This window comes from Lutra lutra, chromosome 8, assembly GCF_902655055.1.
Source record: "Lutra lutra chromosome 8, mLutLut1.2, whole genome shotgun sequence".
Classification (NCBI taxonomy): Eukaryota; Metazoa; Chordata; class Mammalia; order Carnivora; family Mustelidae; genus Lutra; species Lutra lutra.
Window position 1 is genome coordinate 133823652 of NC_062285.1, and position 27532 is coordinate 133851183.

Below are 27532 nucleotides of genomic sequence, written 5' to 3' on the forward strand. Positions count from 1 at the left end.
AACATTCTGATGTGTTTTTCTTTATTATTGGCGCTCTCTCTGAGTGGAGGGCGACTCTTCCCAGTCATATCTAGGACTTCGAGCTCCTGCTTTTGCTCTTTTCTCCAAATTTCTCATCCAGTGCTTTCTGTAAGTTCATATTCATCGCGTTTTTCTGGTGCCACCGTCCTGCAGAGAGCAGGGAAGGAGCCATCCCAGATTACCCAGAGGACTTCTGGAGTGTCTGGTTCCCAGTGGTGACCCATGTCTCTCCCAGGCCCAGCCCAGAGCTCTACCTGCTGCTCTGGTTTCTCTCTGCACCTTGGAGCCAACACATTCAGCCCGGGTAGGGGAGCACCCGCCTCCCACAGCCCAGCATCCCCACGTACCTAGATCGTCCGTCTTCCTGCCATGCCAGTGCTCTATGTCCCTCACTGATTTCTCAATCACCTCGGGAGTGTAGGAGGCCTTCATGAGGCTCTTTGTCTCCTCGGGGGCCCCTGTGGAACCCCATGAAGAAATCCCCAGAAGCCCCAAGTCAACGGAGGTCAGACACTCAAGGATTCATACCTGGGTGTCAGTTTCCCCGAGGGATGGTGGCTTGTGGGAGGGCAGGGCTGTGGCGAGGTGGGCCTGGGTTCAATCACCAGCTCTGGCATTTGTGAACAGTGTGGCCTCGGGCAAGTATTTAACCTCTCAGAGCTTTGGTCTGTTCATCTATTCAAAGGAATAAAATTTCCTTGCAAGATTGGGAAGATTACGTTACTGGAAATTTGCTGGAGCATCTGGCCCAGAACAAATAATATCTTTTATTTTCAAGAAAATTTATTTCTAGGGACACCTGGGTGGCTCAGTCAGTTAGGAGTCTGCCTTTGGCTCAGGTCGTGATCTCAGGGTCCTGGGATCAAGCTCCGCGTTGGGTTCTCTGCTCAGCGGAGAACCTGCCTGCTCATGCTCTCTCGCTATCTCTGTCTCTCTCTCTCAATTAAATAAATAAAATCTTTTTTAAAAAAAGAACATTTATTTCTATATTGCATTGTATGTTGACTAAAATTTAAATTCAAAAAGGAAAATGTATTTCTATGTGTACAGTTAAAATACACACACAAAGAAATAAGTTATCAAGGTCAAGAGTCAGCAGAAATATCAGAGAACCAAATCCCAAAAGAGAGTAAGGATTCAAATGATCAGCTATGGAATATAAGTGTATTTAGTGTATGAAGTGACGAAAGAGAGAATAAAAGTATCAGTAAAGAATAAGAAGTTACCCAGGGGTGCCTGGGTGGTTCAGTGGGTTAAGCCTCTGCCTTCGGCTTGGGTCATGATCTCGGGGTCCTGGGATCGAGCCCCATATCGGGCTCTCTGCTCAGCAGGGAGCCTGCTTCCTCCTCTCTCTCTGCCTGCCTCTCTGCCTACTTGTGATCTCTGTCTGTCAAGTAAATAAAATCTTTAAAAAAGAAAAGAAAAAAATGGCATCGGAATGTTTAAAAGCAAATTTAGGGGACAAGGAAAATAGCAGATTAGATGCAACTAAGAAAAAGGTGGTCAAATGGAAAATATAGCTAAAGTAACTAGCTGCGGGTCAGGGGGGGACACCTGGATGGCTGATTAAACATCCGATTCTTGATCTCAGCTCAGGTCTTGATCTCAGGGTCATGAGTTCAAGGCCTTCACTGGGCTACACACTAGGCGTGGAGTCTGCTTAAGAAAAAAAAATATGAAAACGCTAAGATGAAGTTCTGAGACATGTGTAAGTGGAGTTCTGAAGGTGAGACTGGAGAAACCAGAGAGACGGCATTTGAAACGATAATCATAGTGGGAATTTTTCCAGAATTGGTGTAATATATGAATTCTCAGATTCAATAATCAGCTTCCCAATCAGCATATGTAAAAAGAATTCTTTAGCTAGGTACATCCAAGTAAAACTTAAAATACCAGAAACAAAGAAATCTTTAAAGTGGCCATACCTTGATGTATATTTACATCAATACATATCTATATACAGAAATTATACATAATACACGTGGGTTATAATTTATGGGGCAAAATAATGACAATGATCTCTAACCATCTTTGAAGATTTACTATGCACCAAGCACATTCTCAGAGCCTGATAGAACTTGCTCATGGGAACTTCTCAACAACCCTGAGAAGTATGATTATTATCCCCCTCTTACTGTTGAAGTCATGGAAACACAGAAAGGTTGAGTCACTTGTCTAAAATCACACAGCTTGTAAGTGAAAGATCGAGGGCCCAAAGCCAGACCCTGTGTACCCAGAATCCACAGCTTAAATTACTTTGTTGCTGTAGAATTAAAATTCTGTAAAATAATAACATGTAAGCTGAGATGGTGGCAGAGAGAATAAAGCTGACGCTTGTTAGTGATCTCACATTATTCAGGAAAGCCTAAATATCTTGTTCAACTTTAGAATGTATTAGCTATGCGTGTGAAAATGTCAAAGGTAACCACTAAAAAATAGAAAGATTAAAGACACAAATTGGGGAAAAAAAAAAAGAAACTTCACTCAAATGCAAAACAAGGAAGGAGGAAAAAAGCAGCACCAACAGAAAACAAAATAAAGTCACAGAAGTAATTCCAAATGTATCAGGGGGGTTTGTGTGAATATAAATAGACTAAGCCCTCTTGATGAAAAGCACATGATCAGGCTACAGAAGACATTTTCTAAATATACAGCATGTAAAGCATACTTAAAACAAAAAGACACAGAGAAAGGATAAACATGGAAGTATAGAAAAAGATGTGCCAAGCCCATACTGACCAAAAGCACTCTGATCGCGTTTTATTGATATCAGGCAAATAGACTATAAGGCAAAGGCATTACGAGATAAAAATATGAGATAAATAAAAACTACTGTAATTCATTCAGGCGATGTAATAGTTCTGAACTTGCCGCATTAGAAAAATCTTATTATTAAATGTAAATGGCTTAAAACAGATAAAGCAAAATTTCCAGAGCTCAAGGAGAAATTGACAAAGCTACTGTCTTCGGGAAAGATCTAAAGGTACATCTTTAGTAATTAATAGATCAAGCAAGGAAAATTAACAAGACCTTAGAAGACGTGCATAGGAATACTTAACAAGCCTCTAATAGACAAACATGGAACTCTGAATGCAAGAGATTACTTTCAAATACATATTGAATATCTACAAAAATTTTCCGCTGGGCTATAAAGCAAGTCTCTAGCAATTTCAAAGGAGAGAAGCCATGACAAGCCACTTTCACTAATGAAAACACCATCCAGCTATAAATCCACCATTGTAGAGCAGTTTTCATTGTTTGGAATATATGGCTTTAAGTGCTTACATGACAGAATGTTAAGTTAGAAATTTGACGGGTGCCTGAGTGGCTCAGTTGGTTAAGCGTTTGCCTTTGGCTCAGGTCATGATCCTGGGGTCCTGGGATCATGCCGTATGTTAGGCTCCCTACCTGGCAGGGAGTCTGCTTCTTCCTCTGCCCCTCCCCCTGTTTGTGCTTGCTCTCTCTCTCAAATAAAATCTTAAAAGGAAAGAAAGAAAGAAAGAAAAAGAGAGAGAGAAAGAAAGAAAGAAAGAAAGAAAGAAAGAAAGAAAGGGAGAAGAAAAGAAATTTAGACTGAGGGGGCACCTGGGTGGCTCAGTCAGTAGAATGTGCGACTCTTGATCTCCGGGTTGTGAGTTAGAGCCCCATGTTGGGTGTAGAGATTATTTTTAAATAATATCTTTAAAAAAAAAAAAAAGTGTTTATCCAAGGGAGTATTACTCAGTCATCAAAAAGGATGAAATCTTGCCATTTGCAATGACGTGGATGGAACTAGAGGGTAGTATGCTAAGTGAAATAAGTCAGAGAAAAACAAGTACCATACAATTTCATTCATATGTGGAATGTAAGAATAAAATGGATGAATACAGGGGAAGGGAAGGAAAAATAAAATAAGATGAAAATTGAGAGGAAGCCAAACCATAAGCGATGCCAAACTCTAGGAAACAAACTGGGGGTTGCTGGAGGGAAGGTGGTGATGGGGTAACTGGGTGATGGGAATTCAGGGGGGCACACGATGTGATGAGCGCTGGGTATTCTATGCAACTGATGAATCACTAAATTTTACCCTTGAAACTAAAACTATATGTTAACTCACTAGAATTTAAATAAGGAAAGAAGAAAGAAAGGAAAAGAAAAGAATAGAAAAGAAAAGGAACTTGGAGTGAAAGCCTAAGCATAACAGAGATCTGAAAGCAAGCTGTGAAGCCCACTCCTCTAGATTTCTCCATGGAAATTCCAAGTAGGCTTCCAAAAATCTGAGGAAGGATTCACCAGCATTGAGGTATCAGCTGGTCTGATTTGGGAAACTGGTTAGGATATTTCTGAGAGGACTTCTTTGGCTGAGTCATTGCTCCCCACCACTAAAGCCAAGATGAGACCCACCTCTTATGTTAAATCTAATTAGAGGCTCCACAGTGGGGTTACCTGGGAGCTTGACGTAGAGCCTAGGAGTTTGGGTGGGTGCCAAGGCTTGGAGCAAAAGGCACTGGCCCAAGATGGCAGGGCAGAGAGAATGCACAGGTCAGCCCTCCTTCTACAAAGTACAAAGGTGTTGCAAAGCCCAGGTGTGGACTGGTGGAGAGAGGACCAGCCTGGAGCCATTTACATGAAAATCCTACCTTCATCTGGTCTCCCTGCTACACTAATCATGCCCACTGTGTTCTTCTGTCCAGCCTCACAACATAACAGCCAGATGGATCCTTTGAAACGTATGAAACTCCACAATGGCTCCCAGTAAAAATCCCAGGAAGAGCCAGTGTACCCAGCATGGTCATGGTCCCTCTGCCTGACCACTCTTCCCTAGCAATCCACTGGCTGACCTGCTCCCCGCCTATAGGTCTTCACTCAAATGTCACCTTCTCTGTGAGGTCCACCCAGATTGGTCTATTTAACATTGCTTAGGGGTTCACATGTAGGGGCTCCCACTATAAAGACAAGCAGAGGATCTGTTAGCAAAAGGCAGGTACTACAGCAGGAGAAGTGCCCGAGGGGCTGTGAAACCTGACCTGAACCTGGCAGGGGGCAGGAGAGGGAGCTATTACTATTATGCTTTAAATAGCACACGTAGTTGGGGACACCTGGATGGCTCAGTTGGTTGAGCATCCAACCCTTGACTTTGGCTCAGGTCATGAGATCGAATCCCACTTGGGGCTCCAAGCTCAGTGGGAAGTCTGCTTGAGATTCTCTCCCTCGCTCTCCTTCTGCCCCTCCCTCCACTTGTGCATGCATGCTGTCAAAATAAGTAAATCTTTTAAAAAAATAAACTGCACACATGGATTATACATACTCTTCTACATGGATGATAGTTTTCACAATTAATTTTTTTAAGATTTTTATTTATTTTAGAGAGAGAGTGAGCACGACTGGGAGAAGAAGAGGGAGAGGGAGAGAAAATCTCAAGCAGACTCTGCACTGAGCGTGGAACCTGACATGGGGCTCGATCTCATGACCCTGAGCTGATGACCCGAGCTGAAACCAAGAGCCAAAGGCTCAACGGATTGCACCACCCAGGCACCCCAACAGTTTTCACAATTTAAAAAGAGAATGCATCTACATTTGTTTAAATGCAGGTTGATAAATTTGGTGTTATTAGAAAATTGGCTAATATAAATTTACCACATCAACAGATCAAAGGAAAAAAATCATTAAAATGTCATTTTTAAAAATACACCATTTGTAAGAAGCAGCAAAAACAAAACAAAAAACAAAACAAACAAACAACAAAAAAACTAACATAGGAGTTTAAGACCGCCAGAGAGTAGGAGGACCCTAAGCTTAGCTCCTCCCTCCAACCCCGCTCGATGGTCACCCAATCATTCTGAGCACCGGAGAAGTCAATCCGAAGTCTGAGAACAGAAACTGCAAGTCTACAAGTAGAAAAGCGATCGCGCTTTGGAAGGAGGATCGTTGACTGGGAGGAGACAAGCTGAAGACTATCGTGGGCGGGGAGCCCGCCCCCCCCCCCCACACGAGGCTACCACAAAGTATTATCAGTAGTATAAGCCTCAGAGGTCAAAATTGGAACTTTGAAGGCGCCTGGGTGGCTCAGTGGGTTAAGCCTCTGCCTTCGGTTCAGGTCATGCTCTCAGGGTTCTCGGATCGAGTCCCACATCGGGCTCTCGGCTCCGCAGGGACCCTGCTTCCTCCTCTCTCTCTCTGCCTGCCTCTCTGCCTACTTGTGATCTCTGTCTGTCAAATAAATAAATAAAATCTTTAAAAAAAAATCGGAACTTTGAGAAGTCTGCTACTGTGGGTGACGAGCTTGGCTTAAAGAGGCTCAGGCGGTGATGTGGGGCAGAGTCCCAGCAGTGACAGGGTGGTCTGGGGATCCCTGGGGTCACAGGAAGAATGAGTCGTGCCTACGCGCTGTAATGAACCCCGGGCACAGGAGCAGGAAGCCAGGGAGCAGCAGTTTAGGCTCTGCCCTTCTGCTCCATGTTGCCATAAAGTTGCAGCTCTGTGCGGTCTTGCAACGGCTTTCCTGGGATGGGTCAGCAAATGGCAAAGGCCCATGAGGACCGGCCCACTGGGGACCACTGAGGGTCTGCTCTGCAGGAGTCCCTAAAATTTGGAGTTCTGAAACCCATCTCTTGCCTGACATGAAACAGCTCAGACAGAAGCAGGATGAACACAGAGTTCTGATGGAAACGGGGGAGCCAAGAGTGATTGACCGCTCTTTGGTGAGGGCTCCGTGAAGGATAGGGCTGCAAAGTTTCAGCTCGGGGACTAGCGAGCTGGGGGACATATTCATCCCATCCCACCTTGAGGGCTCAAAGCCTTCAGGGAGCCAAACAGCGCCACCTGGTGAAGACTGGAACTGTTTACATTGAGCCCTGGGCTCCCGAGTTGCACTTCCTCCAAAACAAGCCTGAGAGTCAGCGGGCCCCTCCCCCAGAAGACAGGCACAAACAACTCCTTGGCACCAAGTCACCTGCTGATAGGCGGCTGCAAAACTTCAGCTCTAGGGGAAAGAGGATCTAGCTGCCTTTTTATTTTTGTTCTTTATTTTTTATCATTATTTTTTCATTTGCTTTCTTATTTTTTCAATTCCTTTTTAAATTTTATTATTTTTTTAAATTGTTAGTGATTTTATTTTATTTACTTTTGGATCTAGATCCTTTTAACAAGCAGACCAAAACACCTAGGATCTAGGGGTTCTTTTGCTTTTTTGTTTTGTTGTTGTTGTTGTTGTTGTTGTTTCTCCTTTTCTTTTCTGGACAAAATGACAAGATGGAGACATTAACTCCCTTGAAAAAAGAATAGGAAGTAGTACTCATGGCCAGGGATTTAATGCAGATATAAGTAAGATGCCTGAACCAGAATTTAAAACAATGATTATAAGGATATTAGTCAGGCTTGAAAAAATTGTAGAAGACACTAGAGAATCCCTACTGCAGAGATAAAGGAACTAAAATGCAGTCAGGCTGAAATTAGAAATGCTATAACCGAGATGCATTTTATGGATGCCATAAAAACGAGGATGGATGAAGCAGACGAATGAGTCAGACAAATGAGTCAGTGATATAGAAGATGAAATTATGGAAAATAATGAAGCTGAAAAGAAGAGGAAAAGAAAGGTAATGGACCACGAAGTCAGACTTATGGAACTCAGTGACTTATTAAAATGTAATAACATTCATATCATAAGAGTTGCAGAAGATGGAGAGAGAGAAAAAGGGGCAGAAGGTTTATTCTAACAAATTAGAGTTGAAAACTTTCCTAATCAGGGGATGGACACAGACATTAAAATCCAAGAAGCACAGAGAACTCCCATTAAATTCAACAAAAGTTGACCACTGCCAAGGCATGTCATAATCAAATTCACAAAATACACAGACAAGGGAGGAATCCTGAAAGCAGCTAGGAAAAAAAAAAAAAATCCTTAACCTACAAGGAAAGACAGATCAGGTTCACAGCAGATCTGTCCACAGAAACTTCTCAGGTCAGAAGGCAGTGGTAGGATATATTCAAAGTGCTGCATGGGAAAGATATGCAGCCAAGAATTCTTTATCCAGCAAGGCTGTCATTCGTAATAGAAGGAGAGAAAAAGAGTCTTCCAGACAAATAAAAACTAAAGGAGTTCATGACCATTAAGCCACCCTGCAAGAAATTTTAAGGGGGACTCTTTGAATGGAGAAAAAAAGACCAAAAGCAACAAAGACTAGAAAGGACCAGGGAACATCACCAAAACCACCAACCCTACAGGTAACACAATGGCACTAAATTCATATCTTTTGAATGTAAGTGGCACTAAATTCATATGTTTTGAATGTAAATGGACTAAATGCTCCAATCAAAAGACACAGAGTATTAGAATGGGTCAAAAAAACAAGATCCATGTATATGCTGCCTATAAGGGACTCGTTTAGGACCTAAAGACACCTGCAGATTGAAAGTGAATCTTTGGAGAACCATCCATCATGCTAATGGACATCAAAATAAAGCCAGAGTAGCCACACTTATATCGGACAAACTAGATTTTATTTTTTAAATTTATTTGAGAGAGAGAGAGAGAGAGAGAGAGCGAGTATATGTGGGAGAAAGGGAGAGAATCTTAAGCAGACTCCACACTGAGTGTATAACCTGATGCAGGGGTTGATCTTATGACCCTGAGATCATGACTTGCACTGAAACCAAGAGTTGGACACTTAACCAACTGAGCCATCTAGGTGCCCCACAAACTAGATTTTAAAACAAAGACTGTAATAAGAGATGAAAAAGGGCATTACATCATAGTTAATGGGTCTATCCATCAAGAAGATTTAACAATTGTAAATATTTATGCCCCAAACTTGGGAGCATCCAAATATATAAATCAATTAATAATAAACATAAAGAAACTCATTGATAATCATGCAATAATAGTAGGGGACTTTAAGCCCCACTTGCAACAATGGACAGATCATCTAAGCAGAAAATCAACAAGGAAATCAACAAGGAATGACACACTGGACCAGATGGACTTAACAGATACATTCAGAACATTTTATCCTAAAACAGCAGAGCACACATTCTTTTTAAGTGCACATGGAACATTCTCCAGAATAGATCTCATACTGGGTCACAAATCCGCCCTCAACAACTACAAAAAGATTGAGTTCATACTATGCATATTTTCAGACAATGCTATGAAACTTGAAGTCAACCACAAGAAAAAATTAAAATACATGGAGGTTAAAAAACATCCTACTAAAGAATGAATGTGTTAACTAGGAAAGTAAAGAATAAAAAGAAAATACATGGAAGCACATGAAAATGAAAACATGACAGTCCAAAACCTTTGAGATGCAGCAAAGGAAGTCCTAAGAGGGTAGTATATTGTAATAGAGGCCTTCCTCAAGAAGAAAGAAAAGTCTCAAAGAAGAAGAAGAAGAAGAAGAAGAAGAAGAAGGAGAAGGAGAAGGAGAAGGAGAAGGAGAAGGAGAAGGAGAAGGAGAAGGAGAAAGAAAGAAAGAAAGAAAGAAAGAAAGAAAGAAAGAAAGAAAGAAAGAAAGAAAGAAAATTTTCTCAATACACAACCTTACACCTAAGGGAGCTAGAAAAGGAACAGCAAATAAAACCTAAAATCAATAGAAGAGGGGATTAGAGCAGAAATAAAGGATATAGAAACAACAAAACAGTAGAACTGATCAATGAAACTAGAAGCTGGTTCTTTGAAAGAATTAATAAAATTGATAAACCCCTAGCCAGACTTATCAAAAAGAAAAGAGAAAGTACCAAATACAAGATTATGAATGAAAGAGGAAAGATCACAGCTGATGCCTCGGAAATATGAACAATTACAAGAGAATACTATGAAAAATTATATGTCAACAAACTGGGTAATCTGGAAGAAATGGACAAACTCTTAGAAACTTCCGAACTACCAAAACTGAAACAAGAAGAAGCAGAAAATTTGAACAAACCTATACCAGCAAAGAAATTGAATCAGTAATGAAAAATCTCCCAACAAGCAAAAGTCCTGGGCCAGATAGCTTCCCAGGGGAATTCTGCCAGACATTTAAAGAAGAGTTCTTCTTCTCAAACTGTTCCAAAAAATAGAAATGGAAGGAAAACTTCCAAACTCTTCTACAAAGCCGGCATTATCTTGATTCCAAAACTAGACAGACTCTACTAAAAATAGAATTACAGGCTAATATCCTTGATGAACATGGATGCAAAATTCTCAGTAAAATTCTAGCAAATAGAATTCAACAGGACGTTAAAATAATTATTCATGATGATCATGGAATTTACTCCTGAGCTACAGGGTTGGTTCAATATTCGCAAATCAATCAACGAGATACACCACATTAATAAGATAAAAATAATAAGAAACATATGATACTGTCAATAGGTGCAGAAAAAGCATTTGACAAAATACAGCATCCATTCTTGATAAAAACCCTCAACTACTTGGGGAACCTGGGTGGCTCAGTGGGTTAAGCCTCTGCTTCAGCTCAGGTCATGATCTTAGGGTCCTCGGATCAAGCCCCACATCTGGCTCTCTGCTCAGCAGGGAGCCTGCTTCCCACCACCCCCAGTCTGCCTCTCTGCCTACTTGTGATCTCTGTCAAATAAATAAATATTTTTTTAAAAACACCCTCGACAACTCAACAAAGTAGGCCTAGATGGAACATACCTCAACATCATAAAGGCCATATACAAAAGACCCAAAGTTAATATTATTCTCAATGGGAAAAAACTGAGAGCCTTTCCCCTATAGTCAGGAACAAGACAGGATATCCATTCCCACCATTACCATTTAACTTAGTACTGGAAGTCTTAGCTTCAGCAATCAGACAACAAAAAGAAATAGAAGACATCCAAATCAGCAAGGAAGAAGTCAAACTTTCACTATTTGTAGACAACATCATACTCTAGAAAAGCCAAAGGAGTCCACAAAAATATTGCTAGAGCTAGTTCAAGAATTCGGCAAAGTCACAGCATATAAAATCAATGTGCTGACATCTGTTGCATTTCTATATACCAGTAATGAAGCAGCAGAAAAAGAAATCAAGGAATTGATCCCATTTGCAATTGCACCAAAAACAATAAGATACCTAGGAATAAACCTAACTAAAGAGGTAAAAGATCTGTACTCTGAAAACTACAAAACAGTTATGAAATTGAAGAGGGCACAAAGAAATGGAAAAGCATCCCGTGCTCATGGATTGGAAGAACATTGTTAAAACATCTATCCTACCCAAAGCAATCTACACTTTTAATGAAATCCCTATCAAAATACCACCAACATTTTTCACAGAGCTAGACCAAACAATCTCAAAATTTACATGGTATGAAAAAAGACCCTGAATAGCTCAAACAATTCTGAAAAAGAAAAATAAAACTGGAAACATCACGATTCTGGACCTCAACCTCTATTACAAAGCTGTAGTCATCAAGACAGTGTGGTACTGGCACAAAATCGAACACATGAACCAATGGAACAAAATAGAGAACCCAGAAATGGTCCCAAAACTGTACGGTCAACTAACCTTCAACAAAGCAGGAAAGAATGTCCAGTGGAAAAAAGATAGTCTCTTCAACAGATGGTGTTGGGAAACCTGGACTGCAACGTGCAGAAGAATGAAACTGGACCACTTACTTACACTATACCCAAAAATTAATTCTAAGTGGATGAAAGACCTAAATGTGAGGCTGAAAACCATCAAAATCCTAGAGGAAAATCCAGGCAACAACCTCTTTGACCTCAGCTGTAGCAACCTCTTACTGACATCACCAGAGGCAATGGAAACAAAAGCAAAAAATGAACTATTGGGACTTCCATCAAGATAAAAAGTTTTTGCACAGTAGAGGAAATAATCAGCAAGACTATAAGCCAGCCTACAGAATGGGAGAAAATATTCCCAAATGACATGTCCGATAAAGGGTTAGTATCCTAAATCTATAAAGAATTTATCAAACTCAACACCCCAAAACCAAATAACCCAGTTAAGAAATGGGCAGAAGAAATGAATAGACACTTTTCTAAAGAAGACATCAGATGGCTAATAGATACAAGAAGAGAGCTCAACATCGGTCAGCATCAGGGAAATACAAGTCAAAACCACGATGGGATATCACCTTACTATGTCAGAGTGGCTAAAATTAACAATACAAGAGACACCAGGTGTTGGCAGGGATGTGTAGAAAGGGGAACCCTCTTACAATGTTGGTGGGAATGCAAATGGTGCAGCCACTCTGGAAAACAGTATGGAGGTTCCTCAAAAAACTAGTAATAGAACTAACCTACAACCTAACAAATGCACTACCAGGTATTTACCCAAAGAATGCAAAAAATACAGATTTGAAGGGGTACATGCACCTTGATGTTTATAGCAGCATTATCAACAATAGCCAGATTATGGGGGGAGCCCAAATGTCCATTGACTGATGAGTGGATCAGGAAGATGTGGTGTATGTATAATGGAATATTACTCAGCCACCCAAAAAGAATGAAATCCTGCCATTTGCAGTGATGTGGATGGAGCTAGAGGGTATTATGCTAAGCAAAATAAGTCAGTCAGAGAAAGACAGATACCATGTGATTTCATTCATGTATGGAATTTAAGAAACAAGACAGATGAACACATGGGAAGCGGGGGGGAAGGAGAGGGGAAACAAACCATAAGAGACTCTCAGTGATAGAGAGTAAATGAAAGATTGGTGGAGGGAGGAGGTGGAGGATGAGTCAGATGGGTGATGGGTATTAAAGAGGGTACTTGTTGTGATGAGCACTGGCTAGGGTATGTAAGTGACAATACACTGGATTCTACTCCTGACACCAATATTTCACTGTATGTTCACTAAAATTTAGACAAAAAATTAAAGAAACAGAACAAAGAAAAATTGCATAGTCCTTATAGAAAAAAAAATGATAAAGTGTAATTTGCAGATACTGAAGGAAGATTTAAATTAATGGGTCTACCCATCATATTTGTGGATTGGAAAATTCCTTATCATAAAGCCGACCATTGCCCCTCATTTGAGCTGTAGATTCAACAGACTTCCAATTAAAATCTCTACAGGGTTTTTGTTTTGTTTGGTAGATATTGACAAGCAGTTCTAAAATCTCTACGGAAAAGGGGCACCTGGGTGGCTCAGTCAGGTAAGTGTCTGCCTTCTTCTCAGATCATGATCTCTGGGTGCTTGGACCCAGCCCAGCATCCAGCAGGGAGTCTGCCTCTTTCTGTCTCTCTCTCTCAAATAAAGAAAAAATAAAATAAAATCTGTATGGAAGAGTCAGGTACCTCAAACAGTCAAACATTAGCCAGTGGTGGACAGGTGGGTGGATATCTGCCCAACCAGACACTAGACCACCTCTCCTACTTGGTCACTAAAAGCATAATAGTCGACCAATGGGCAGAAGGGAGAGCCTGGAAACTGACCCCTGCACACGTGGGAACTGGGTGAACACCAGTGATCCCACTGTGGGTCCCTGGGGGAAGGGTTGAAACTACCCAGTAAAAAAGGTTCTGAGATCATCAGTAATCCACATAGAGGAGGAATTATCCAGGAATCCCTGCTTCTCACTGAGAACAGAAATTGACTCCAGGTGGATTAAAGGCTTAAATGTGAAAAGCAAAACTAAATACTTCAGAAGACTATATAAAAGATGTTCTTCATGACTCAGTGTGGAATCGGGATTTCTTCAACCCACTCTCCCTGGAACCTTCTTGCAGTGGAAAGAGCAACTCCATCCTCCCTGTCTTTCAGGCCAAAAACCTTGAAATCGACCTTAATTCCTCTCTCATACACCCCAAACCCATTTACTAGCGTATTCTGTCCTCCAGCTTACACAAATACCCAGAATCCTACTGCACCATTACCTCCCTGGGCCGCCATATTGCCCAATGATGCCTCCAGAGTTGTGCAGGGTCCCCTCCCTGCTGCCTAGACAAGCCACCATCATCTCTCCCACCTACATTTTTGCAGTCCACTCCTCACTGTTCTCCCCATTTCTACCCCAGCCCCCCCACAGCTATACCCTACGGCAACTAGAATGGGTCTTTTCACCAACAGTGCCCTTCTCCCACTTGAGACGCTCCCCTGGCTTCCCCACTCCGCCAAGGAAGGAGACTCTCTGCCACCTTCCCCACTGAGCCCATCTCCTGTCTGATTTCCTCTCTGGTTCAGCCACAGCCTGGATCAGCAAGGGCAAGGCTGAGGGGGTGAGTGGAAACAAGAGGGAGGCCTGGGTGAAGCCCAGCGGAGCTAAGGCTGAATGCAGCCCGAATTCACAGTGCTTATCAATGTCTCGGGTATAAATGCTACCATGGCCAATGCCATGCCCATCCGTCAGGGCAAATTTCACAAAGGGTTCTTGTAAGCTGGTGGGTGCAGGCCGGTTTGTGCTGGTTCCAGCACCACCCCAGGCCCAGCTGCCAAGGTTGTGCTTCTCAGACTGGCAAACCGTGCACAGATGACTTTTAGATAATTCTTTTATGTTCGGGTAGATGTTACCGTACGAGGCTGTGCGCACCCTCAGGTGATAATTATTACGGAGGCCAGTGGAAGGCAGGAACCACGAGGACCGGAACAAAAGACAATCTGAACTGTCTTCTCTCTCCCTCTCCAGCACCTCCCCTTCTCCAGGCTCAAAGAAAGAGCCAGAAAGGCTTCCCGTGGCTGTCTGGTTCCTTGGGTGACGGGGATCTGAGCCCGGCAAGGAGGTCTGCCAGGCCCTGGGGTCACGGGAGAGGGCCTGGCGGGATGGAGGGAAGAAAGAAGGGGACCAGAAGAAAGTCATGTTTGGCAATGAGGAGAGCCTTGAACGTGGGGGCCGAGAGAAGTCCCTGGGAGTGGGCTGTGGACCTCCAGCTGAGCCGGCCAGTAAACCACTTTGGGAACGGGGTCATAGCTGGGGAGGTGACCTGAAGCCAAGGAAAAACTCTGGGGCTGTGGAGGCAGGAGAAAAACGGATTTGAGCTCTGATAAACTTCCTGGTACCTAGAGGTCTTGAGCAAACTGTTTCCGATGAGCCCGTGAAATGGAGCTAATAGCCTCGAAGAAACAGGATGATGGCTGACCCTCAGGAAACGCTGTACACTGACGTCCGGAGCTCCAACCCTCCCTTCTCCCCAGGCCGTGCCAGCACGGCTCCGGGCAAGCCAAGTACCCTCAAGTGGCATTTCAGAGTCCTGTCAATGACCCAGTGAGGGCCACACCGTCGTTACTATCCCCACGGTGCCAGGAAGGTGACCGAGGCCCTGAGAGGTGAAGGATCCTGCCCAAGGCCACACCCAGGAAGCAGGACAGCTGAACTTTGAACCTAGGAAGACCGATACTATCACTGTGACCAGAGGCGCCCAGGTCAGGGGTGCCCGGGGCCTCCATCTGGCAGCCTAGGACACCAGAGGTACCTGGGGAGTGAGGAGCCATTTGCCAGCTGGGATCGATCATCTGCACAGTGGGAACGGATTTGCCCAGGGCCTGGACAGTCCCGGCACTAGGCACAGGGCCCAGACAGTGCCCTTGGTGGCCACACAATGAGTGTTCCCTGTCACCAGGAATGTGTCCTGGGTCTCAGACGCCATAGGGGTCTAGGAACGGATGGTTTGGGGACCGCAGGTGCTGACAGCCTCCACTCTTGCCCTTTGGCCTGACCTTGAAACAGGTTTGATCGCATGTTGTAGCCCAGGTCATAGTAGTCTGAGAAGATGGAGGTGATTTCCACGGGACTCTGGGTCCTGCTAGGCCATGAGTTTGCCCTCTGCTGGCCCTCAAAGACCTCACTGATGGCCCTTCGAGCCTGCGCAGCCAACCAGGGAGAAGAGACAAGGGATAGAGAAGCAGGATCAGCCCCCTATCTCCCCTCCAACTCCTCCTCCCTCTCACCCGCTCTCACCACCCCCTACCCCACCTCTACCCTGCAGCCTTGAGCCAGGCCCAGGGCTGGGGAGCTGGGAGAGCTGAAGACCCTCCACCCCTCACACCACCCCACCTCCCGCACAGGCACTGAGGAGGATAACCATCATAGAACCTCCTCCCTGCTTTGAGTGCCTACTGTATACCATCAGAAGAGGTCTTCATAAGGTAATACTATCCCTGCCATTTTATAAATGAGGAAGCTGGGCCTTGGGGCAGGATGCACGTGTGGCCATAGCTGGTGAACCGCAGAGCCCCGCTTGCCTCTAGAACAGAGTCATCCCCCAAGTCAGCTCTGGGCTCCTGAGATTTCACTGGGGCCTACTCCTTCCTGTACCAACGAGGGACCTGGGAGGCTCAGAGTGACTGAGGCCAGGACTAGGAGCCAGGAAACCAGGGTTCAAGTCCCAGTTCTACAATAACGCAGTGGCTAACATTGGGCAAGTCTCTGGGCCTCTCTGGGCCTCAGTTTCCCTACTTGGAAAATGGGGATGAGGGCAGAACTGGATGGTCTTTGAAGTAGCTTCCTGCTCTGATAGTCACTGGCTCAGGGACACCTGTGATGTGTCAAAGCTAGATAGAAAAACCAAATCTCGGGGCACCTGGGTGGCTCAGTCATTAAGCATCTGCCTTCGACTCAGGTCATGATCCCCAGGTCCTGGGATCGAGCCCTGCATCGGGCTCTCTACTCAGCAGGAAGCCTGCTTCTCCCTCTCCCACTCCCCCTACTTGTGTTCCTCTCTCACTGTGTCTCTGTCAAATCAATAAATAAAATTTAAAAAAATAAAATAAAACAAAGAAAAAACAGATCTCGGGGTGCCTGGGTGGCTCAGTGGGTTAAAGCCTCTGCCTTCGGCTCGGGTCATAATCCCAGGGTCCTGGGATTGAGCCCCGCATCGGGCTCTCTGCTCGGTGGGGAGCCTGCTTCCTCCTCTCTCTCTGCCTGCCTCTCTGCCTCCTTGTGATTTCTGTCTGTCAAATAAATAAATAAATATTAAGAAAAAACAGATCTCTCGATTCAAGCCCAGGACAGCACAGGCCAGAGAGAGAAATGACAGCTGTCAAAGCTGAGATGGCAAGGGGAGATTGTGACCACAGAGCCAAACTCAAACTGGGATAAGATCTTCCAAGTAGGACAGGACATTCAGGATGGTGACCTCCCAAATTAGCAGGTGGGTGTGGTCACCACACCTTAAAATGACAAAGTCGAGGGGGACCCTGCCCACAGCCTTTGTGATCCTGGAAATTCCACTTGCTCAGGGTGACCCCAAGCTGCTCACATCCCCTCTCTGAACCTCTGTTGTACTGTATGTTCAAAAAGAAGCTCTATCTCGGGCCTGGCCTAGTGTAAAACATAGTCACTGTGGGGTTGAGATGATGACTTTGACAGAATGTCTCAAAATGCCAGAGCAGGAAGACCTCCTAGCATTTGACCAGAAATAGGAATTTTATTTCAACTTTCAGGTGATCAGTAGTAACTCTGTGGAATCACGCATCAGGTGGGGGGAAAGATGCTGGCATCGACTAGTGATGTCTGCCATGCACACAGTCTAGGAAAGCTGGGATATGCATGCCATCGATTTGTCAGCCTGATCTAGTCCAAAGGCTTCATTTACATAGATAGAGACAAGATCCCAGAGAGGGGAAGTGAATTACCCAAAGTCGCCCAGCATCCAGGGGGCAGAGCCAGGATTCAAACCCAAGTCTTCTGATCCCCAGTCATCAGCGTCTCCTTTAGGAGACTTGCTCAAGTAAAAAGCATCTAATCCAACAGCAAACTTATAACTGGAAAGTCAGTAAGGGCCAGGCACCCAGAATATGTTGGCCCACCTTGGATCCTTATCCCATAGAACTGGATGTGTTTAATTCACTGAACCCCTCTAAGCCTTGGGCTCCTTATCCATAGGATGGTGTTAATAATACCTTCCTCATGGGGAAGATCAAATGAATCATTTTCTGTGAAGACTTGCTCTGCCTTGCACCTAGCAAGGACATAATCAATGTTCCTCTCTAATGATACTATTGTAGAGCTCTGTGCTCAAGAGCAGGCTTCTTGGCAGGGGCGGAGGCGGGGGGGTCCCTGTAAGTCTCCATGTATAACCCTCCTTCTGCTCCCAGCCCCTGTGCCAGCACAGATACCTGCTCCTCTGAGACAAGGTCATCCACCACATTGCTCCCAAACTTGTGACGAATGTTGTCAGGAATGATGCTGCTTCTCGGACCCTGGGCTCCTGTGTTGGGGCCTTCCTTCAGCCCCTGGTTCGGCTGAGCCCCCTCTCGGAAGGAAGCCCTGCTCTCCCTCGAGGAGGGTCTGTAGCCTCCCTTCCTTGGGGACCCACGCTGTGGGTCCATCGCCGGGGACAGACAGCTGCTGCTGATGACTGATGGGGGTGGAGTCCGGACCTCCTCCGGGTGGACCTGCCTTAGGGGGCTCCCTCCCCCGTGCAGGGTCTGCTGTGGGGAGACTGGGGCCTGGTACTTGAACTTGGAGGTATCCAAAGGGCTGGGGGCAGCTCTCCAGGGTTCCGTGTCCTGCTGGTCTTCCTTGCTATTCAGATGGGCCCTGGGCAAAGTGGTTGTACCTGAACCGGGGCAGAGAGAGAGGGAGGGAGACAGACAAGTGCACAGTGGGGGGTGGGAAGGGAGACAGGGAGACAGTGATGGGGGTGGGGAGGAGAAAGAGACAGCCCCAGAGCCCCAGAGCAGCAAAAGAAGGTGAGGGAAACAAGGGACCCTGCGAGAAACTGCTTTCTCTGCTCCTTTTGCTGCCTCTACTCTTGCTAGGACCTGGAGCCCTTCCATCCCCCCACTCCCCTGCCCCGCACATGCAGATGGGCCTCACAGAACAGACAGTGCATGTTGTCCTTAAAAAGGTCAAGGATTTAATGATTTTTTTGGGGGGCGGGGGGAGTCTTCCAACACAATAGATAGTATCTAAGGAGTGACATGAACATTTTCCAAGACCACCGACTCACCAAGACCCCCTGGCTCCAGGTGTAAATGACTTAGGGGGAAACCTAAACATGCATCTTTGTTCCTGGATGCCTAAGAAGATAGGCACTGGACCACCGTCCTCAGTACAAACCCCAGGCCCCGTGCAGAGACAGGACTCACTCTCCTTTCCTTTCTGAGCCTCCCAGACACTCCGTATCTGCGCACTCTCTTTCTGTCTTCAGTAAACTCTGCTCTCACTTTCTCTTGGCTTGCACTTGACTTCTATACTGTGCAAAGCCAAAGACCATCTTGGCTGGTCCTGGAGGAACCCCTCTGGGTCCTCGGACCCAGCCAGTCTGCATCAAAGAGAAGGGGACAGAGAGAAGTCACAGATTCCAGAAGCACAGGTGAGAAATCAAGAGAGACAGAGGAACAAGATAGTTCAGTCTGCCAAACCTCCCAGCAGACGGGATCATCCCACATTGTTTTAGACAATAGGAGCGGCAACCTTGAGGTCTACCTGTGTGACCTTGATGTCTCTGAGCCTTAGTGGACCTAGCTCCATCTGATTCATTCCCTTCCCCTCTTTGAACCCCCCAGCCACCCAGTGAAGGGAACCACAGCCGTGGGAGCTGGCAGACGGGCATCTTGGCTTTTGGCCAAGTCATGGAGCAGGGTAGCCAGGTCTTTCTCTGCCTTCAGAGCTGCCGCCCAGCCCCCACTTCCCTCTGCTATTGTCACTATTCAGGTGGTGTCACCCCAGCCACTTCCCCGCTCTCACACCGCCACAGGTCTCCCCTTCTGGCCCCAACTCCCAGCCCCAGAGGGCTCTTGCTCCCAGCCCACCGGCCTCCTCCCTCTCTTCACCCAACCCTGGCTCCCACCAAACCGGCTGTTCCTTCTCCCCACCCGTGTGGCCACCTCCCATGTCTGCCCAGGCTAGTTTTGCTACCTGAGGGTACACCTTTCCTTCTCATGAGCCAAAATCCTACCCTCTTCAACTCGTTCTAACGCCATCTTTCAGGAAGTCCTCCCTGACACCACACCACGCTGGCCTGGCCGAGGACTCCACACCCCTCTCACGATCCTGGGCTTTCCCTTTCTCTGTCCCTGTGGGCTACAGACCTCCTCATGTCCCTTCCAGGATGGGAGGTGGCGGGTGGCGGTCTCACTGAGGCAGTTCCACGGGTGAGTGGATCCTGGATCCACCTCAGCGCCCACCAGACAGCCCTGTGCATTGGAGCTGCGGGTGGAAGCCGTCGGCCAGCTGGGGAGCGGGAGGGTGGCCATTGGTGGGGGGGGGCGAACCCAGAGGAGCACTGCCTCATCAGGGTAAGACGCCATTTCTTTTCATGATCACACCTTTGACATCAGGCAGCCTCTGACAGCGGGTGACCCTTTGTCTAACCCAAAAGGTTTTCTCTTTGTGGTGACTAAATCCCATAAGTAACAATGTATCTGACAACCAGCCTCAGGAGACTCAATTTATGTACCTCGTTACTCGTGATCATACCCGGGGGAGGGGGGGGTATAAATTTTTCCTTACTTATTCTTTCTGGTATTTTCTGTGCGAAAAACAGAAAAGGAGCCCTTCCCCCGCCCCCATCCCCTACCCCCACCGCACACACAGCCTTGGCCTCACCCCCTGCTCCTCCATCTTCAAACCCAGGCGACAGCACTAAACACATTTGGTGAGCTGCCCTCCAAAATGTTCTAGATGGTTCCTCCAGGCCTCTTGAAGGGTTCATGGTTTTGCTTTGCTTTTGTTTCTAGATGAGATTGGATTCTACGGATTGCTTTGTAACTTGCCGTTAAAAAGCGTCCCACTGAGGTGCCTGGGTGGCTCATTCGGTTGGGCATCTGACTTCGGCTCAGGTCATGATCCCGGAGTACTGGGATGGAGTCCCCTGTCGGGCTCCCTGCTCAGCGGGGAGTCTGCTTCTCTGCCCTTACCCTGGCTTGTGCTCTCATTCTCTCTCTCTTTCCCAAATAAATAAATAAAATCTTAAAAACAAACAAAAGTCCCACTGGGCCTTGGGGATTGACCTGTTGCAGAAGACACAGACCCGACTTCCCTTTCAAACGGGCAGGGCTCCCTTTCAAACAGGGCAGTCCCACTGTTGAGCATTCTGATTGCCCCAGGCTGCCTTTCCAGAACAGGCTGCTGGAAAGCACCAGGTCCTGCCGGCCTTTGGGGGTTTTAGTTCCCTCTCACCAGACCCTGCACTGCCGTCACCAACTGGTGGTGGGAATCTGCAGAAAAACCCTTCCCAGGGGCCCTGGAGACAGAGGAAGCTGATATCCAAGCCCGCCTACCTCCCCCTTTCCTTCCCTCCTCGCTCTCCCCCACCGGGGAAATCAGATGCCCTTTCATTCTTCCTCCTTTGTCATCGACACAAAAGGCATAGGGAAAAACCTGTTCAGCTGACCAAAAAGCCTCCTGTCCTTCCAGTCCTGGTGCTGCCCCAGAAAGCAGGCAGCCAAGCAAACGGGAGCCCCTGGGCACACCCGAGGCTTCCAGGATGGGGGGCGGGGCAGGCATGAAACACGCTTGGCACACTCAGCATCCACCAGCTCTGCCATGGTCCCTCCACCTGCTTCTGGGGGCCCTGCGGCCCAGCACCGTGAGGGGCTCCCCCTGGAGTCCCACAGGATGTGGAGCTCAGGACTCCAGCGGCAGAGCTGCCGGTTTCCCCCAGGCCGTGCTCCCGACTGCCTCATCCATGAGCACATTATAGCAGAATTCCCTGCTCCCCCTGCCCACCCTCCGGGGTGATGAGTGCCTCACTGGCCGGGTCCTGGCTTCGAAGACTGATACTGACCCAATTCACGCACTGAGGGAGCACCTACGTCAGGTGCTGTGCCCAGCACTGGGGACATGAAAGGGAACTAAAGGGCCAAACCCTGTCTTCTTGGAGCTCAGGATTTGAATGAATGAGTGTAGCCCAGGAGCCTCATTGCAGCTCTGCCCCATGCCTTCCGCAGGAAAAAGGGCAAAGCGAATCTAGCTTCACTTGTTAGTGTGAGGTTCAAATGGTCCGTGGTCAGTTTTCTGGGCTTGGCCCTTAATCAGAATCTGCCCCCCAAATCCCCCACCCATTACATTTGCAGGTCCTTGTGCCCCTCCCAGCGCCTGCCTCCAAACCTCCTTGGGAAAGGCTGGGATCCGAGGGTTTAACAAGCCTGGGTCCTTGGGTTGTTGGAGACAGCTTCCAGCAGCCATTTCCCCCCAGTCTCACTGGATGGCCACTCACCATGGGGCCCCCGTCAGAGCTGACCTGACTCAGTCACCCCTGCACTGAAAGCAGAGCCCCCACCTCGGGGATCAGGCCCCAGCTGCCTCTCCTGCCTTCTAGCCATATTCCCTAGGCTACACTAAAGCACCAGACCTCTCACTACCAGTCTTTTGCTCACACTGTTCCCTGTGCCCAGAACACTCCCTTCATCCCTCCTTGGGCCACACCACTCCCCGGGCCGGGCTCACTCAGGACCGACATGCACCTTCTACCCCCGACCCCCCGAAGCCAGCCCCGGCCCCCACTGGGTTCTCCCTCACCCCTGCCCTCTGGGTGCATACTTCCCCTCTGAGTCTCACAGAGGGACACAGCACTGGGGCCACAGTCCCTGGCTGGATGGGGTGGGGGGTGGGCAGCAATATTCCCCTCCCTTTGATTTCTGTCTTCAAATAGAATGAAGAGGAAGTCAGGGCCCCTGCAGTGGGTCTAGAGGCCCAGGTGAGACTGAGGGAGGAGGAGAAGGGCCTGTTCCCTGCTACCCACAGGGCACCCATCCAGAAGCTCTGGTCCCTGGTCAGTCTGTCCTACCTGCTCGGTGGCCCAGCTCCATCGACTCTTGCTCTGGGATAGGTAATTCCAAGCTTAGCCCTGTAGACAAAGAAACACATTTGGTCATCTCAGATAACACACAGTCTACAGGGAGGCTTGTGGCCATCTGTCCAGCCCCTGACCAGAGGGCCCTCCAAGCTGTTTCCAGTCCTCTCTGGTACTCAGCAAGCCCCCCTGCCACCATGCCCCATCCTCCCTGGCCTGCCTTCTGAACCCCTGCAGACTCTGCCCTCTTGGAAAAGCCCAGGTCACTTTCAATGCCAGTGCCTCGAAGAACTTTCTCGAACAGCCTGGGGGCCCTGAGCTCCTCTTGCCCTTTGCACCCTCTTGCTTCCATCTTGTCCCCCCTCTGCACCGCCCAATGCTTCCCTGGGATCCCCCAGTAGGCCTCTGGCTGTGGGAGGCCTTGTCCCAAGCCCCCTATCCTGGTAGCTGTTTGCCTCCCTAGAAGGAGGACTGTGTCCATTCTAATAGCTGGTCTTTCAAGCTCCGGGGAAAGGAACCAGCTTGGCCAAGATAGGAGAGCTGAGATCAGGAGCCACGCTGTTGGGACCTCAGTCTTTGCTCCACAAAACAGGCCTTTGGACCAATTTTGAAGAGCAGTTCTGGCATCTCCAATAGCCCCTGGGGCATTCAGGTTTGTGTTCCTTTTCCTAGTGACCCTCTTCTTATTCAAAATATCTGATTTTATTGCAGTGTCTTTAAGATTTTTGTGAATCTCATAATATGAAAAAGTGAAATGTTGTGTCGCATACAGTGGATGCTTAGTTCCTAGGCCTAAGCAGAAAGTATCTTTGGAATAAGGAAAACATAGAAGTAGCAAGTCAGAGCCGGAAGGGGTCTTTGGGATCAACTAATCCAATCCCTTCACTTTATGGATAAAGGAACCAAGGCCCAGAGAGGGTGAATGACTTTTGTTGGGTCACCCAGTAAGCTGGTCTGCTGGTAAGCTCAGAGCAGACTAAGAACCAGATCAATTTTAGGGATGATTGGGTGTCTCCGTCAGTTAAGTCTCTAACTTTGGATCAGGTCAGGATCTCAGGGTCCTGGGATGGAGCCCCAGGTCAGCCTCCCTGCTTGGTGGGGAGTCTGCTTCTCCCTCTCCCTCTGAATCTCCTCCCACTTGTGCTCTCTGCCTCTTTCAAATACATAAATAAAATCTTTAAAAAAAAAACGATCGATTTTATTCTTTTGAAAAATCACAAAGCAAAACACCCTATTAGTGTTGACACTTAATAATTATATAGTGGTAACTGTGTGATTGTGAAGCTTCTGACAGGACTCTCTGTGATCCCATGCCCCCCCCATTCTTACACAGCATTAGTACCCCCACCCCATCCCCCTGAGGGTGGGCTGGACTTAGCAGCTTGCTTTTGATCAAAAGAACATGACAAAAAAAAGGGGGAGGATGTCACTTTGAGATTAGATTAGTGACTTCTGTCTTATTCACACTCTTTCTCTGGCTCTTCTTGGCTTGTTTGCCCTGGTGGAAGCAGCCACCACGTTTTGAACTGTCCCATGGAGAAGCCAACAGCTCATGAGGAACAGAGACCCTCGGTCCAATAGTCCTCAAAGAACCACATGAATCTTACCCTGCAAAGGAGCATGGGAGTGGATCCTTCCCGGGTTGAGCCTTCATATGAGAACACAGCCCAGCTGACATATTAATTACAGCTTGTGGGGGACCCTGAGCCAGAAGACCCAGCCAGGCTACACCCAGGATCCTGACCCATAGAAACTGGGAGAAAACAGATTTGTACTTTTTTTAAGCACGTAGTTTGAAGTTGCTAAGCTTTGTCATGCAGCAGTAGCTCACTAACATATATTTTGGGACCAAGAATGGGTTGCAGCTGTGACAAATACCTAAAATGCAGGTGTTTGTTTGGAACTGGGCAGTGGTTGGAGCCTAGGTGGATTTTGAAGAAAAAAGGCTTAAATTGCCTTAAACAGATAATGAGTAGAAATCTGGACTTGGAGGATGCTGCCATAGCTAGCATAGAAGGACATGAGGAACATGTTCTTAGAACCTGGAGGAAGATGTGTCCTTGACTCTGTCATTGACAGTTACGTGGAAAGCAGAACCTGTGACTAATGGGTATCTAGCAAGGGAGATTTTCCAAGCAAAGCAGGGAAGTTGCCTCCTGGTTTCTTCCTGTTTGTAGTGAAATGTTAGAGAAGAAAGAAGCATTGAAGGAAGGACCATTAAACATAAAAGAGGCAGGACTTACTAGTTCCGGAAATTCTCATCCTCTCCGAGTGCCAAAAGATGCTATCATTAAGAAATGGCTTCAGAGCACTGTCAGGAAAAGGTAGCCAAGGGTGTGACTGTACCACCTTTTGTTAAAAGCTTATAAAGATAGGGCACCTGGGTGGCTCAGTCAGTTGGGCATCTGCTTTACATTCAGGTCATGATCCCCAGGCCCTGGGATTGAGCCCCACGTCGGGCTCCCTGCTCAGTGGGGAGCCTGCTTCTCCCTCACCTCCCTCCCCCGACTTGTGCCCTCCCTCTCTTTTTCTCAAATAAATAAAATCTTAAAAAAAAAAAGGGAAACCTTATAAAGAGGAAAAGCATGTTATTCAGTCACACAGTGGACCCTTTAAAGAGATAAGGATGCACCTGACAGACCCCCAGTGGGGTAATAGGGCCCCTAGGAAGCTTAAGTGTGCTGTCTCTCTGCAGGAGCCCCAGGAGAGAGTAGCGTGGTTGTTGTCTAGCGGGGCGAGCCCCTGCAGGCTTCAGTTATTGAGAAAACCATATCGGCAAAAGCACTAGCAGCTTGGAGCAAAGAGAGCAGAGACAGTACAAAATGGGAGAGACTAGTGGACTCTCAAATTCTACCAGTAGAAGCATATGTTACTCAGCATACACACATACTTTTATTCTATTTACTTATATATTATATTATATTATATTATATTATATTATATTATATTATATTATATTATATTATATTATTTTTAAAAGGATAGTTAGGAAGTGGAAACCAGTACCTGTAGGGCAGAGCTGAGAACCATGGAGAATAACTCCCAGGCCTTGAAACCCAATCAGAAAAAGTTCAACATTTCCTTGGCTGGATTTCAGAACTGCTACGGGCCAGTGACTCCTTTGTGTCTCCAGCGTCCTCATTTTTGAATAGGGGTGTCTATCATTTTTATCCCGGGTCTGCCACACCATTTCATGTTGTGTGTGCTCAGAATAGGCAGCTTAGTTTCAAAACAGGTAGCTTAGTTTCATAAGATCTACTGCTGGGGAGGGACTGAGCTCAAGAAATCACACCCAAGGAGTCTCATCCCTGCCAGGGCCTGATTTGTAGAACCAGGTTCTAGATTTAGAGCTGATGCTGTAATGGAATGAACCCTCCCGAGATCTCAGGTGGAAATGAAATGTATTTGGCATATGGAAGGGCTGTATATTACTGGGGCCTAGAGGGGGGACCTAGATGGCAGTTGACATGGCTTACAAGGATCCTGTTCTTGCTATGCACACCTTTGTATCATCCCTCCCCTTGAGTGGGGACTGGACCTGTTGACTTGGCTTCTAGTCCAACAGGATATGTGATGGGATGCTGCTTCCAGGGTCACTGAAGATCGAATATAGAGATTGTGACTCTGGCTCATTCACACTCTCTCAGGCTTTCCTTGGCTCACTCACTCTGATAGAAGAAGGGTCCATGTCATGAGCTGGCCTCTGGAGAAGCCCACCTCCAGGATCTGAGGGAGGCTCCTGGTCCACAGCTCCTGGGTAACTGAGGCTCCCAGGTCAACAATCCATGAGGAACGGAGTCCTAGCATATGCATGGCCCTGGAAAGGGGTCCTTTTCTAGTTGCACTTTGATTATAGTCTGTGGAAGACCCTGAGACAGGGGATCCGCTGGAGTTGCTCTGTATTTCTGACCCAAAGAAACTGTGAGATTAAAAAAAAAAAAAAAAAATCTTACAGGAACTTGGGTGGCTCTGTAGGCTAGACATTTGGTTCTTGATTTTCGGCTCAGGTCATGATCTCAGGCTTGTGAGATTGAGCCCCACATCCAGGCTTCACGCTGAGCATGGAGTCTGCTTGGGATTCTCTCTCTCCCTCTCCCTCTGCCCACACCCCAAATTAACTAACTAACTAATTAATTAATTAATTTTTAAAAATGTTCTTTTTTTTAAGATTTTATTTATTTGACAGATAGAGATCACAAGTAGGCAGAGAGGCAGGCAGAGAGAGAGAGGGAAGCAGGCTCCCCGCTAAGCAGAGCGCCCGATGTGGGGCTTGATCCCAGGACCCTGGGATCATGACCTGAGCCGAAGACAGAGGCTTTTTAAAAATGTTCTTAAAGCCACCAAGTTTTGGGGTGATTTGTTACATGGCAAAAGATAACTGATACAGCTCATATGTTACACCTTCTCACATCTGGTAGATGAGTCTATCTTCCTAAGGACTCAGGTGTTTGGAGATATTAACTCCCCCTCCTTCATAGATGGAGAAACTGAGGCTCAGAAAAGACACAGGACCCCAGCCAGACGGCACCAAAACCAAGCCCGACATCTTCTGTCTCCTTCAAGCGAGCTGTCTGCTCCTGTCCCCATTCCCCATCCCCAGCGCCCATGGCTGTGTCCCATCGGCCCTAATGCTACCCACGGCCTCCAGCAGCCTGTACTGGCTTGAGCAGAAGTGCTGACTCACTGCCAGTCTCTGGTCTGGAGAGAAAGGTCCCAAGAGACGTCAGTCAAGGAGAATGGAGGAGGAGGTCCAGTTGCTTCTGGGTACTCTTCCCTCACGAGCAGCCTTGAATGGAGAGAGGGAAGATGAAATCCTTGGTCCCAGGAGACCCCTGCCCACCTCACAGGTCTCTGCCTCACCTCTCCACTCTATCTCATAACGTCAGAAAACACATGAA

The 27532-nt window shown here is 46.8% G+C and overlaps 1 protein-coding gene across 1 annotated transcript; it reads right to left on the bottom strand.

Moving 5' to 3' along the window:
- TEX33 (testis expressed 33) lies at positions 1 to 27415 on the bottom strand. Its single transcript, XM_047739798.1, has 6 exons — positions 27319 to 27415; positions 22629 to 22688; positions 18010 to 18452; positions 15610 to 15754; positions 369 to 479; positions 1 to 168 (listed from the first exon to the last, which is right to left on the bottom strand). Exons 2-6 carry the CDS (start codon positions 22648 to 22650, stop codon positions 71 to 73), a joined length of 819 nt encoding a protein of 272 aa, XP_047595754.1. The 5' UTR covers positions 22651 to 22688; positions 27319 to 27415; the 3' UTR covers positions 1 to 70.
- Between the last annotated feature and the right edge of the window lie 117 nt (positions 27416 to 27532).